General features: G+C 37.4%; 1 protein-coding gene across 1 annotated transcript; it reads right to left on the bottom strand.

The window, feature by feature from the left end:
- Positions 1 to 2,078: 2,078 nt before the first annotated feature.
- LOC131677497 (L-dopachrome tautomerase yellow-f2-like) lies at positions 2,079 to 8,253 on the bottom strand. The gene is made up of 5 exons (XM_058957339.1): positions 8,033 to 8,253; positions 7,763 to 7,965; positions 7,558 to 7,663; positions 2,547 to 3,205; positions 2,079 to 2,482 (listed from the first exon to the last, which is right to left on the bottom strand). Exons 1-5 carry the CDS (start codon positions 8,151 to 8,153, stop codon positions 2,186 to 2,188), a joined length of 1,386 nt encoding a protein of 461 aa, XP_058813322.1. The 5' UTR covers positions 8,154 to 8,253; the 3' UTR covers positions 2,079 to 2,185.
- Between the last annotated feature and the right edge of the window lie 6,552 nt (positions 8,254 to 14,805).

Genomic DNA, 14,805 nt, shown 5'->3' with positions numbered 1-14,805 from the left:
AATAAAATTTTAGAAGTACATGCTGGGGAACAAAAGAGCATACTTTACGCATAGCCCCACATAACGATGCAACTTTTCTCTCTATAGATGTTATATGCTCAATCCAGGAGAGTGTGGGGTCTAAGTGAAGTCCTAAATATTTGAAGCAGTTAGTTTCCTGAATTACATACTGTCCCATTCTTGGGTCTGGATGCACGCCTATAGCTCTTCTAGATGAACGAAACAGCATATATTTAGTTTTTGATAGGTTCAAGGAAAGAAGGTTTTCGTTGAAATACGTCGTTAGTGTTTTTAAATCCGATTCAATGTCGCGTACAATATCCAGGCAGTTGTTGTTCGGGTAGAACAACGCGGTGTCATCCGCGAAAAGACGAGGAGTCCCTTTTAACCCGAGTCTACCTAGGTCATTGATATACAATAAAAATATCAGTGGCCCAATATTACTGCCTTGGGGCACTCCTATTTCTATTGGTCTATAAGAGCTACACGAGTCTCCAATAGATACGAATTGGTTCCTATGCGACAGATAGCTACGAATAATATGATTTGCTAATCCCCTGATACCATAGCATTCTAACTTCTTAAGCAGGATTGAGTGATCCAGAGTATCGAATGCTTTTTTTAGGTCCAGAAAAAGGGCACCAACAATTCTTTTGCTATCAATTTGACTAATGATGGAGTCAATTAGTTCGGTCATTGCAATTAAAGTGCTGCAGCCCTGTCTGAACCCATACTGGTAGTTGTAAATTATGTTGTGTTTGTTCAAAAACTCGAGTAGTCGAGTGATGAGCAATTTCTCAAGAATTTTATTGAAAACGCACAATGTTGAAATTGGTCTATAGTTGGAAGGTTGGTTTGGATCACCAGCTTTGAAAATTGGAATTACTCGGGCTATTTTTAAACAGTCTGGGTACCTGCCGGTTTGAATTATTAAATTAAAAGCTTTGGTTAGGATATTTGCAAAGGTGGTACAGTTACTCTTAAGCACACTAGCGGGGATCTTATCAGGACCACAACTGTTATTTTTTTCGAGGTCTTTAATCAAAAGGATCACTTCGTTTATGGTTGCAGGACGCAAGAAGATTGTTTCTTGGACGTGTTGTATATTTGTAATAGGATTTGAGTTGGGACTCGTGGGAATATTGTCAGCCAAATTTTTTCCAATACTAGAGAAATATTCGTTGAAAACATTACATACTTTTTTAGTCTCAGTGACTCTGATATCATTGGAAATTAGGCTGATGGGAACATCCGACTTTGAACGACCAAAAATGGTATTAATATTTTTCCAAAGTTTTGAATGAGTTGTGTTGGATAGAAGGTTTTCAAAGTAGGCCTTTTTGCACCGCTTTTTCATTACATTAACTTTTTTAGTTATGTGTTGCAGAAGAGCTTTGAGGTTTTCATCATTGGGGTTATTTTTTACTCGTTTCAGATAATTACTTTTGATTTTAATCAGTGTCCACAAATCGAAATTAATCCAGGGGCAAAAAACGCCTTTACATTTAAAAGTTTTGGAGACCGTTCTAGTGTTTTCCGCAAGTAAAGAATTGTAGGTTGTGATGATATTTGTAAGACATACATCTACATCATCAATCAACTCGATGTTTTCTATGAAATTTTGGAAGTCGTTATTGAGTTTTTCATGATTGATTATTGATTTAGTCAAATTAACGGGTTCTCTTTTTACTGCAAGTTTATATGAAGATATAATTTGAACGTGATCACTAACTATGGTGTAAACCGTGTCGTTTCGTAAAATCGAATATATATCGAAGGGATGTAAGAATCTAATATTCTTCTAAGTTTGCCAAAAGTTTGAAACTAGAGTTTTAAATCTAAGTTAAACATTCTCCGGTACCCTTCCAAGACAAGAAACGGTGGGCGAAACCTCTTAAACTGATAGCTATTTCCGTTGTCATTTTTTTTTTATTTAACGTGATAAACAACGGCCACCTTTACGGAAAAGCGAATATAGAAAAAATCCGCCTCTATGTGACGTAAGCGTTCAAACAAGCGTCAGAATCAAAAGCTTGTTTGACCAGATTTTTTTTCTTTCAACTAGTAACCCAAGTCAATGACAGTTTGAAATCATTTATTACTTCCATACGCATCATTCTTCGTCCCATGTCTGCATTCGGCGTGCCATTCGTAAATTCCCGTCTTATTTGTTCTCGCCTATACACTACGGTCGACCGGGGCGCTTCTGCTCAGTCTGTCCCCAGCCCCCGAAGGGGCCACCACCTGGACCGTACTTGTCCTTGTACTCGAGGAATGTGACACGATCACCGCCGGTGCTTTCGCCGAATCGTTGAACGGCATCTACGTTGGCCCGAATGGTCGGATCACAAACGGTACCTTTGATGGCTTGCTTGATGTTGGCACGCCATATGTGGAAGTTGAATTCATCCAAATTCAGCTGAGTGTACAGCAGTTTGATGATCGAGTTGGACATGAACCAGACGTAGCCATCGTTGTCGATCTGCAAATTGGAAATAAATGATTATGTATGATTGTTTGTTTATAGGTGTAAAACCAGCACTTACCGCCAGATCGTTCGGATAGACAATATCGGCATCATTCTTGTAAATGATGGCCATGTTTTGGGGGGCAAATGGTTTCTTAGTATCCCAGCAGCTGACAGCGTTTTGTTGAATCAGTGCAAAGAAGATCACACCGGTTTCACGATCGAACGCATGGATGCTGGATTGTGATTGAGCACCGCGATATCCGAGCAATTGGAAATCATTACCGTGGTAGCTTCGTCGAGCGGCAGTTTCATTGCGCAGAACCGCAGTCGAGACGGTAAATTCAGAGTTACTGGAAAGGGCATGGAAATATGCCGTGCGGAACTTGGAAACTGGATCTGGATTGCTCAGCGCAATCGAAAAGATACCGTCGTCCCAGGAGAATGGAATGCCTTGGATGCGGAAGTCGCCCTCCAGAGGGTTCAAGAAGAAATAGTTGTGTAAGAAACGCCAGGACTTTTGATTCTGGTGATCATAGACTAGCATTCGATACGTCTGTAGGTCAGAAATGTAGACGAACACTTTCTCGCAATCGTCCGGATCAACATCGAGGGTAATGGAAGTCAGTCCGTAGCCACTGTCAACGTCCTTCGCCGGAATTTCGTATCGATGAATGGGGGTATCCGTCTTTAGATCAATTACCCAGATTGATGGGCGTTGCACGATAGTGAAGTTGCCTACAAAAAATAGATATAATAGGTATAGTCGGTTAGAAATGGGAGCAATCAAACTTGTGTGTATCTTTACAACTGTGTTAGCAAATAGTCTGCAAAACTCATACAGCACATTCAATCATGTCTTAAAACCTAATCATCCATGAACAAGTTTTGGACCCGTGTAATGAAAATCTATGCAGTTTACAGAAGCTAAGAATCGTTCCACTTCAACAATCAGTAAAACAAACAATCTATTCTTTGTTTCTTAACCACTGCACAAACAGATAATATTACAGTGCAGTGCAGGCACTACAGAAAAGTACAATTTCGAGTGACCTTAAATAAACTCATCTTATGTCGTTTTTGTTTTTGACAGTGCACTACACCGGTGTAGTCGGTGCTAAACTCATTCAAATTTGAATGTAATCAGTCTGCCTCTTTTTTGCACTACACCGGTGTAGCTTAATCTCATACTATACTGTGTATACAGTTACATCACGTTTAATCCAAGATCGTCGTATGTATGGATGACGAGAAAATCGAAGCGCATCTACACGACCTAGCACCGCGCACAAAAGCGTCGATCAGTTAGGGATGGGGTATTTTCAAATGCATGTATTTGTTTAATTTTTCCTTCTGTTGAAAACTTTCTAAGGATAAAACAAAGGTTATAACATTTTAGTTCATAAAATAATCGATAAAAAATCGCGAAAAAAAGTTTTTTCTTCGTACTGAAATCCTTACCCCTCTCCCCCTACCCCCTTTATAAAGTACAAAATAATAGTGAAGGACAGAAGTTGAGCGTGTTTAGAATAAAATTAATGTTTGTTTAGATGATTTTTGGAAGAATTGCTTTTATAAAAAAATACTAAAAGAAGACTCATATAAGGAAAAATTGTTTCGGAAAAGATGTCCCGCATCATCACTACATCGTGATTAGTGGCAGTTTCCATGTCGCCGAGACGAATCTTGAACTGTGGTATTTCTGGTTTCGTTCACATGTAAAGATTTATGCCGAAAGATAAACTATGCCGAAAGATAAACTAATATAGGAGAGCCCGGGCCTAGTTCGCGGAAAGCGTAAGTTGGCGGAGTTCCTTTTTCCACGCTTGTATTAGGTATATGGCGCCGTCTCTCATTTTTTACCTCAAATTACGTAAAATATGTGTTCATTTCATTTTGTTTTGTAGAGTTTGTGTTATTTATGGTGAGGTTTAATCTATTACGTCAATGATTTTATTTTTTATAAAATCCGGGTACGGGTCGGGTTCGGGTAAGCTTACAAAAACAACATTCTGGTTCGGGTCGGGTCCGAGTACGAAAAATCCCATACCCGCTAATCTCTACCACAGATGGCCGTGCCTCTGAATGCGGCGAAATTGATCAAGCCGATGTCGTTGGTGGTTCATTGGAAGCTCTCCATTCCAATAACCGGACGAAAGAATTCTTCCCTCCCGACCTCTACATTTAAGTCTTTGGTAATGAGTTTTTCGTCTCATTTTGAGTACTCTCCTTACGTATTGTTTAGACGCTCTTAAAACTTTAACGCTTATAAGCTTTCCCACCATCTGATTTGTCCTTTGCCGGCACGTAGGCGTTTTATATTGCGAATCTTTTCTTAAATCCACATTGCGACTTTTCAGCCATGCGCCACCGGGCCGTGCGTTGAGTTACGCGCCCATCTAGTTTGCATCAGTGCGAGTGAGAAAACATTTTGACGTTTGTTTTTGTTTCGATCGCACTCGTGTGTATCCCATATAGCAAGAACTCGACGAAATGCTAGATTATCTCGAGATAGACAATATTCTTTCTATCTTTTCACCGCGACTGAACAGAATGCCCGAATTTGGGTTTAGTGTGCGGAACCGCTCCATCCGATTTCCTGAATCTCCACTTCCATTTTTTTGCAGCTTCCAAACAAATAGAACGGCTTTTGCGGATCCAGTAGGGTTCTGAGTTCAAAGTACCGAGTTTCCCGTTAAACATGCCTTTATATTTGTTTACAGTAGGGTTCTGAGTTCAAAGTACCGAATTTGTGTTAAACATGCCTTTATATTTGTTTACATTTTGCAGGGTTGCTTTGTTTGTTATTTGACTAGGTTGAAGCTTACCGCAATAAGTATCGACAATGAAACAGAAGGTCAAGTTTTACAGCAGAATGTAGTACTAAGGCATTGCTTTGCCTATCTTCTGAAACTGGTTTAGCAATGACACGCATTGTTCAGAGCATCAGCATTGAACAAGTTTAGAAAACAGGTTGGGGGCGTTTTTGTGATGTGCATACAGTGCCGATGATCATTTCATCGTATTTTGTTTGTAATACCTAACTTATTAATTATGGGTAATGTTACCCTGGCAAAAATTGACTAATATCTATTTTTCAGTGCTTTTCACCAATAAGTAGATTATTTTACATCAACTCTCTGCGTACTGCGATAGTGCCTATTTCTAGGTATATCCAGCTTATCCATAAAAATTGCGAATCGCAATTGGCTGCAGCGCTGCTTATTAAGAAGGTAAGGATCTCATAGTAAAACCAACTAAATGGGCGCAAATAAATACAGTGAATACCCGATTTTATCAGTCACCGATTTTGTCGGCTCCGATTTCAATCCCGATTTTTTCAACCTCGCATGAACTCCGTCGGATGGTCTCTAGCAGACGAACTTACATATACAAAGTATGCAAACATAACAATATCTTTGTGTCTAACTAGTGCTAATTTGGGTACTAGTTTAGATACATCGTCTAACTAGACACCCAGTTGGTGTTACTGGCGAGATGAATTCAATACACAAAAATTAAACTTTATTTACGTTAGGTCTTTTGCCCTTTATACGGAAATTGGTTTAATCCAATTTTCCTTTTTGGTAAATAATGTATAAAAATATCTTTTTTTTTCAAGTTTTACCCTAGAACACCACGATAGAATTTATGAAATTTATACCAAATAATAAGGAAGGACTATGACGCTACATATGGTCGGTGTTAAGTCAGACCGTACTAAGTGACAAAATATTGATTTCGAGAAAAACGAGTTTAAAGTTTGAATTGCAGCATCCTTTACATTATGATTGGAAATCAATTTTTGCCATAATTTTTGTTTGTTGTTACATATTTCAATTCTGGCAAAAGTCGAATTTAGCTGACGAAATTCTTTATCCAGTGCTATCATTATCTTAATTTTTGATGTTTTGCGACTTAGTCCGTTCTGACTTAACACCGACCATATAGAGACTAAAGAAGAAAGTTTTAGCAGCCTCGGTTTATTAAAAATAAAGAAAAAAATATTACCAGACCCTGTTTTGTCCGCCTTAAATACATCGTGGGGTTAATAAAAATAGGTTACTGTATAAAAAGTTCCCCCCATGTCCCGAGAGACCTGTTGTTATTACTATCTCCATTTTTTTATAGATTTTTCAGTCTACAATGCTAAACTGTGAAAAAATCAAACTCATGAATGTGTAGAAGATTACGGTAAAAGATGGATGACAGAGGCGGACCCAGAAAAAAATTTCGGGAGGGGTCTGAAATTTCGGTTTTAAAATGAACATTCTACAATTCGTAATACGTAATAACCTTATCTAATGAATATAAGTGTTGTTAGTCAAGTTTGGTTTGGGATGATTTTGAGTTTGAAACCTATATAAACTTGGAACTAGTTCAAAATTTCTCAACAAGGAAAAAAAAATTCAGAGGGGGTCTGGACTCCCAGGACCCTTCTCCTGGATCCGCCACTGATGGATGAATTGGAATTCTTGAATATACATAGACACTAAATAACGGCTACCTTTCTTATTATTTGATGATGATAAGAGCTGTGCAGCGCATCCCAGTAAACGTAGGGTATTGATCCTATTTTTGCCATGATTTTATTGCTATCCCTTCCCATAAAACCTGTTAGCAATGACCACAACATCTGTTAAACGCGTTGCGTTATACATCAATTACAGACCAACAAATAAACGACATAGTGTACCCTTTTACCTTTAAATTCAAAACGGGTAAATCGCCTCATCACCTATTTATTTTAAAGGTTAAACTTCGTCGCATTGTATCCAGTCACGGGCAAAACCAGATATTAATGGTGAACTCCTCCGACCGGTTTCGTATTTGCGCAAAAAATTTCAAAATTAACGCATTTTTCTAAATGATTTCGTTCCATTCGCATCGCGCTTTAGCCGAGCACATAAGGAAACTGTTGATAACCTCGAAAACCTTTAACAAAACTTGTATACAGTTAGTTCCGTCATTTCGACAATATTAGTCCGATGTGAATTCCCCGTGAAAGTAATCAGCTACGCTATCACGGCGTTCAATTCCCATTCTAAATAGGTCGGCAACGAAAAAAAACATTTAGATTCATTACTTACCCGGGATTTCCATCATCCCAGTGTCGATGAACCACAACCGATCGCAACGGTCCACACGTGGGCGGTAGACGGTCACAATTCGGTTAGCATCTGGTTGCAGATCTGTCTGTAGAACGAAGAGAATGGAAGAATGGATAAAAGTTGACAAAATAACTCAGATTGAAAATAAAAAAACTAGTTTGAACAAACACTAAAAAACACTTACCCGCAGTTCATTGAGTTCGAAGCTCGGGTACGGTTTCAGAACTGGATTTGTGTTGGGGAATGGGGGCGCGATGTCTACCACGTTCAGGGTGGACGGAATCCCCCACCGTCGGCGAGGAACTGTGACAAACACACGATTTTTGTAGTGCACGCCACTCATCGGGATGTTATTGATTGGGATGTAGCCATCCGGATTTGCAGTTACTGGAAAGAATCACTAGTTATTCACACGATATATTGCCATGAATAATCGGACTGGTTATATACTGACCACTTTCTGGGAGATCAAACTGCACTTTTTGCCATTTGAGCACTTCGTCAACGGCTTTCGGATTCGCTGCGAATACCAGACCAGCGAAAGCCACTACGCCGAGCAGAGCTAAGCGCAACATCCCGAACTAAGATATCTCTGTTTGGTAACACACGCTTGTTGAACTACTACCTTGTGCACTTCGTAACGTTCTGAATCCGACTAACTACGATCGCTCGGAAGATGTTCCATTATAGCACATGATCAGCGCGAAGAGAGACGGACCGAATCCGAAATCAGTCAATAAGAGAAATTGATATTTCCAACCGTGATTAGGTTACTATGTATAGGAGCCGAAGTACATAGGTTGACAAAGAATTTGTATAGCGATCTGGGAAATTAATATTTTAATTAGGATTATTATTTTGTTTTTTTTTAACATTTTACGAATTATTCCCAATTATTCCGAATCCTATTTTGAATTGATGAATTACGAATTAGTTGATATTACTCTGTTTGTTTCGTTCCTATGAAAGGAGTAAAAAATGTTTAATATTTTGGTTGGAGTGAGTCTTCAAAGCGAATACCATGTCATTTGACAAATCGAAAGTGGTAGGATTGTAAATAACATGGTGCTACAATGATTTTTTACTTTTCAAATGACCTAGTATAGGTTGCAGATCCCATCAAATGCAACACAAAATAATATATGAATAATTTTGTGTACCATTCAAATCTTGATTTACATTTAAATTAATTATGAAAATTGTTCAACATTCTTCTAAAAATGCTTCTTTGTTTTAATGAAAATTTTGAAAGAACATTTAATTCCGCATCTAACGACCTATTTATCATCAAAATCGGTTGAAAAAAGAAAATTTATTAATTTTTTTTTTAAATTAGAAACTTGGTCGCATGAATTCTTAAGGGATTAGTGAAGCTTCGTTGCGCACTATAGGGTTCTAGAATTATATCCTCCGCTTTTTTTCAATTTTACCTTCAAAATTCACACACATACTATACGAAATCGAGCAAAAAAATCGAAATTTTGAAAAAAAAAATGAGACCGTCCCCTTAAAAACTCATGCGAGCAAGTTTCTAATTTGGAAAAAAAATAATTACTCTTCCATTTTCAACCAATTTTGATGATATATAGGTTAACGCAAAGACTTTTTGACATTAAAAATGTCTTACTCCACTATCTGGGGCTAGGTGTCATTCTAAAATCTAAACTATCTCCCATGTAACGAAACTATGTAAGGTTTGCACGCTTATAACTCCGCTATTACTAGATGGATTTTAATCATTCATGCACCAACCGATTCAGAATCACCTAACTTAAATATTGGTAATAATTTAATATCTCCCCAATAAAAGTAGACTTTTGGAAATCGGTAAAATTAAAAAGTTCACGAAAAACGGGAAAAATACCATTCGTGAGGCAGATTTCTCAGACACAGCCATCATTAGAGGGCGTCTTAGTTGTTCAAGCAAACACGAAAAGTCATAAATAGAAGCGACGCATGTTCGTTTAAATCAGTTGTTGCTCTTATCCCATACGAGCAACATCGTCTCCGGGTGATGCAATAAGCGCTGTCGATTTTCGGCAACGTTGGCATTTGCACACACTCGCACCTAAGTGACTAAACCATATAGGGTGATGAGCCCATTTGCGCCATGTTTCTATTATCACTGTATCCATTTGAAGCCGTTGGTTAGAGCAGTGTCTGCCATCTTTGTTCAACGCATTGAGCGCAACAATAGGGGCACTCGATTCGAGTCTTCGTTGCGCTCAAGCACGAGAATTTTACTGTTTTCAGCGCATTTGTGTTCTTATATTGGTTCTTAACAACGAAGCAAAGCTGTTGATATCAATTTTTACACATTCCATTGGTTGTAGGGGGAGAAATTAACGTATTAGTGAGGCACCTTGCTTAGTATGGTGAAAATAGACACTTCACCCTACGGTTAGTTTATAAATAGAGGTGACGCGTACACGTTTGAATCAGTTTTTGTTCTTATGTCGAACGGGTGAGATCATGGCTGCAGCGTCTGGGCGCTACAATAAGCGGTAGATGCTATGCATTTTCGGCAGCGGTGGCCGTGTACAGATTTTTCGGGTACCAGCACGGTGTCACAGAATGATTTGCAAAGCGGGTGGGTGGGGTAGTTTGGATTTAATTCAATACGGTGTGTGCTGCTTAAGAGTGTTGCGTTTGAAAAAAATATATTGTTTGTGGCACTAAAAACTGGATTCTAACCGCACTGCGCACTTACCACTCTTTCATTAAATTCTTCTCATAGACTGGTTAGTTCGACTGGTCTGTCTATGAAAGTACCATCTCTATCACTGGAAATACATGTGTTTTGACAGCTCGCAGTTTTGAGATCACTCGCACTTTGAAAGTGCGGAGTCCAGGTTGGTGGGAAGTGCGCAATATTTATTTTCATGCATGCGTGTGCGTTGTAACTAGTTAATCCATGTTTACGGCGCTTCGTAGCTGCGTAGGGTAAAGAGCCTATTGGTTTTCATATGTTTCATATTTCGGTTATATGTTTTTTATCAGTAAGGCATCTGACAACGTGCTTCTGTAGTTATTGCACTGTTCAGTAGCGTAGTATTTTATATAGTAGAGTAGACTCAGGTTTTTTACGCGGATTTTGAAATTTACGCGGTTTTCATTTACACGTTTTTTGAAATTTACGCGGTTTTCATTTACACGGCCTGTATCCCCTGCGTAAAAAAATCTGAGTGTAATTGCATCGGAAACAATCACATTCCCAGCAGAACTTTTTGTTTTCTAATTTCAAACACTTTTGTTTCGTACTGCACAAAACGGAAAATTTTAAAACAGAACTTACCGTCCCAGCAGCAGTTTAAGCGGGTGTTCTTTTTCGATTCAAATGTCTTAAGCGTTACTGGACTTAAAATTGTTTTCCCAGTTTATCCAATCAGAGTATCTGTCCTGCCCTATGTACTTAAAACACAGTTCTAATTGCGTTTTAAAGTTTACAACAAATAGAACGGTTGGGTATATTAATTTAAATTTAAAAAAAAATCTGTTTTAAATTATGAAACAAACCGCTGTACTGAAGATATAATTATGTCAGTCCTATTACCACATAAAACACCTATATAACATAAAACGCTACAGAATTGGTTCAACAATACAATGTTTACACTACAGAGTTATAACATGTAATAATATTTAGCAACAAGAAAAATGTCACCAAGATATCATAAAAACCCGTTTTAACTGGTAGGGCGAACCTTTCTATAACAATGTAATTTATCAAATAATTTCCTTTTTTCCACCACTAATCTATCAAGAAATACTTAACCTTAAGATTGTTTACTTAAGTTCATTAGTACATTATTGAAAATTTAAATGGAAAATGAAATTTCATATTTCATGGAGAGTCTGTATATTTCCGTTGGCGGGCGTGGGCTTCCTCATCACAGCTCTCAATATGGAACTTTTTTTTCAATATATTTTCTGGACAGACCAGCCTATTTTTACCAGATGGATCAGCCAAATAATGCCAATCACCTAGTGAGATACTTGATTAATTAATAGATTACCGTTAAAAGACCTTCAATAAATAATGTTTTAATGGGGAGGGTATATAGCAAATTGTAACATATGAAAACAGGCGAGTGAGCAAGAACGTGAGGCGATATGTGTGATAGATAAAATTCATTTGCACGCTCTTGAAAAAAGCTACATTTTTAATGTCACCGTGGTCGTGTCCTGTACACAACCCTTTAATTTTTTTAAATAAAAACATTGAGCAATTTTCATATTTTTTATGAAAAAATAGCAAATTAATGGTTACTTTCATATTGTTGTCTCAAATTGCAAATTGGTTGAAAAGTGATCGCATAGAAAATTTTTTAGTGCCGAAAGTCGTGAAAAATTGTTTCTTTTTGTTATGCATCAAGATTTTGAGGGTATATTAAATTGATCAAACGAGGTTTTGTGTTGTATTGGACCAGAACTACAACATTTTACAGATCACTTCAAAAGTGTAATTAGTTGTGATCCTGGAATGCATTATTGGAAAAAATACGGAACAGAGCCCAATCCTTGTAATCCAGCGACAGAATGCCAAACCTGGTCAAAATTGTTTCGGACCTTTGTGAGATTTCCAGATTGCCAAAGATCGAAGGCATTCGTCCTTTTAGATTATTTTTTTTTAAATTTTGATTATAGAGGTTAGAGTTAGAAAAATCTCTTTGGAAACATTTCTTATCCTATGTGCGCGGTTGGGAATGGAACTCAGGTGAGCTGCGTACAAGAGCATCGATTTACCAACTACGTTATGCCCGTCCGTCTAGATTTGTTTTCTTCTTTATTGAAAGTCACAGATATGATCAATGGCTAACTTATTTTGCTTCATTCTGCTGATCGCTTGCCAGACAAGGATTTTTTTTTTGCGAATTTCGACAGCTCCTTCCGTTCACAAAATAGCCAAGCTAACTTAATAATAAAGATACGCAAGTAGAGAGAGAGACAGAAGAGAGAAGCCAAAAAAAATTAAAAAAGAAATCGATGACAACTCCCGAATAGAAATGTACAATTAAAAAACCATGATTTTCACTGTGACGGTACAGTAATTTTACAATAATTTACAGTAAACTCTAGTATTCTGCTACAATACAAAACAATAAACTTTAACGTTTCTACAGTAAATTTCAATGTAAAATCGACTTTTACAGTAAAAAAGGGGGGTGCTTATGTATCTTAACATTGAAAAAGTCGCTTTTTCTCTATATATTTTTTACTCGAAAACAGTAAAATTTACTATAGATTTACTGTATCAGTTTTTTGCTGAATTGTAAAATTGATTGTTACATGAAATTTTATTGTAAATGTACTGTGAGAACTCTGCATCAAACAATGTTGAAACAGTAATAATTATAATATTTATTGTTTTATGATTGTAGGGTAAATGCTGTTGTAAAATTCTTTTCGGGTAGGTTTGTTCCAGTACACGAAAGTTGCTCCGGAGTAAACAGGAGCAAAAAATACTTGCTCTGGTTTGCTACCAGAAGAAGAAACAAGAGGAGAAGAGAATACAGGAATACGATTTCCTACCTGCTTACTCCGGAGTACTTACATCTGTTACATCTCTAATTATTGTCAGTTTGATTGTCAAAGTGAATTTGACTCGAGATTTTGACATTGTTTGATGCTGTTTAGTTGGACAATGGTCCAACTAGCGGAGGTCCAACTAAAAAGCGGTCCAGCTAAAAAGTGACCAACTAGCGAATCACTACTGTTTATGTTACACTTCTAAGTAAAACCAAAGGTAACAAACGTTTAGAGCGTGTTCAGGAGTGTTTCATATCTAGATTCATAATTTTGACAGTTCTATAATATAAAACTGAAAATTTTAGAACTAGAACTTGCTGTCCCCAGCAACAGTTTTAGTGGGAGTTCTATTCAGTTTAAAATTCATGTCTTGCCATGCCTTCAGCTTTACTGCATTCAAATATATGTTTCCCCAGTCTCTCGGGTCTAATTGTCTGTGCTGACTACTCTCCATGTATTTAAAACACAGTTCTAAACGTGTTTTGAAATCTGCAACAAATAGAACGGCATCGTATAACAGTTTTAAATTTTAAAACAAAACTGTTCGAAATTATAAAACAGAACGCTCTGCTTGGTATGTGAATGTTTCAGTCCCAGTTCTACTTTGAAACTCCTATATAAAATAAAACGCTCCTGAACATGCCCTAAGGGGCTCGATTCGAAATGTGTGTAAAGTGTATACATCCGCTACTGCAATGACGAATAAATCAGTCAGTCACATTTGGTGTTTAAGTTTTAGGTTCATAATTTTGACAGTTCTATAATATGAAACAGAAAATTTTAAAACTGGAACTTGTTGTCCCCAGCAGCAGTTTTAGCGGGTGTTCTATTCAGTTTAAAATTTATGTCTCGCCATGCCTTCAGCGTTACTGCATTCAAATTTATTTTTCCCCAGTCCATCGGGTCTAAGTGTCTCTGCTGAAACTTTGCATGTATTTAAAACACAGTTCTAAACGTGTTTCAAAATCATCAACAAATAGAACGGCATCGTATAACAGTTTTAAATTTTGAAACAAAACTGTTCGAAATTATAAAACAAAACGCTCTGCTGGGGATGTGAATGTGTCAGTCCCAGTTCTACTTTGAAACTCCTATATAAAATAAAACGCTCCTGAACATGCCCTAAGGGGCTCGATTCGAAATGTGTGTAAAGTGTATACATCCGCTACTGCAATGACGAATAAATCAGTCAGTCACATTTGGTAAACGTTTGTAGGTGTCGCAGTGATCGATGCAATGCAGTTGGAGTGCAGCTGTCAGACACGTGTTGTAAATAGTTCTGGAGCTTTTTTTCATTACATCATATCTAACAGAAACGTCAAACGGAGAAAATCGCGTGCAAAAAATTCCTTGCAACTTTTAAATTTATTTAACAATTAAAGCACACAGAAGGCTATTAATTCTACTATCACCTCTGCATTTACTCATTGCAGGATCGTATAAGCATATTACATGTTTTTCGCGACGATAATAGGGAGATAATTGATAACTTTTATTTTATTACATTTTGCCGATCACTTTTGCTATTATGCTCTTTTACATATGTGGTCTTGACAACACCGTTTGTAGATGGCACATGTTACTGTGACGTTTTGAGAGACGGGCTTGTAGTTGTGATATTTTTCATGTGCTGTATTGCAACCGAAAGTGAAGATATGAGGTTTGGCATTGGAAAAACATGCTAACTACAGTCGACTT

Source organism: Topomyia yanbarensis, chromosome 1 (genome assembly GCF_030247195.1).
Source record: "Topomyia yanbarensis strain Yona2022 chromosome 1, ASM3024719v1, whole genome shotgun sequence".
Lineage (NCBI taxonomy): Eukaryota > Metazoa > Arthropoda > Insecta > Diptera > Culicidae > Topomyia > Topomyia yanbarensis.
This window is presented reverse-complemented; position numbering and strand designations above follow the sequence as displayed.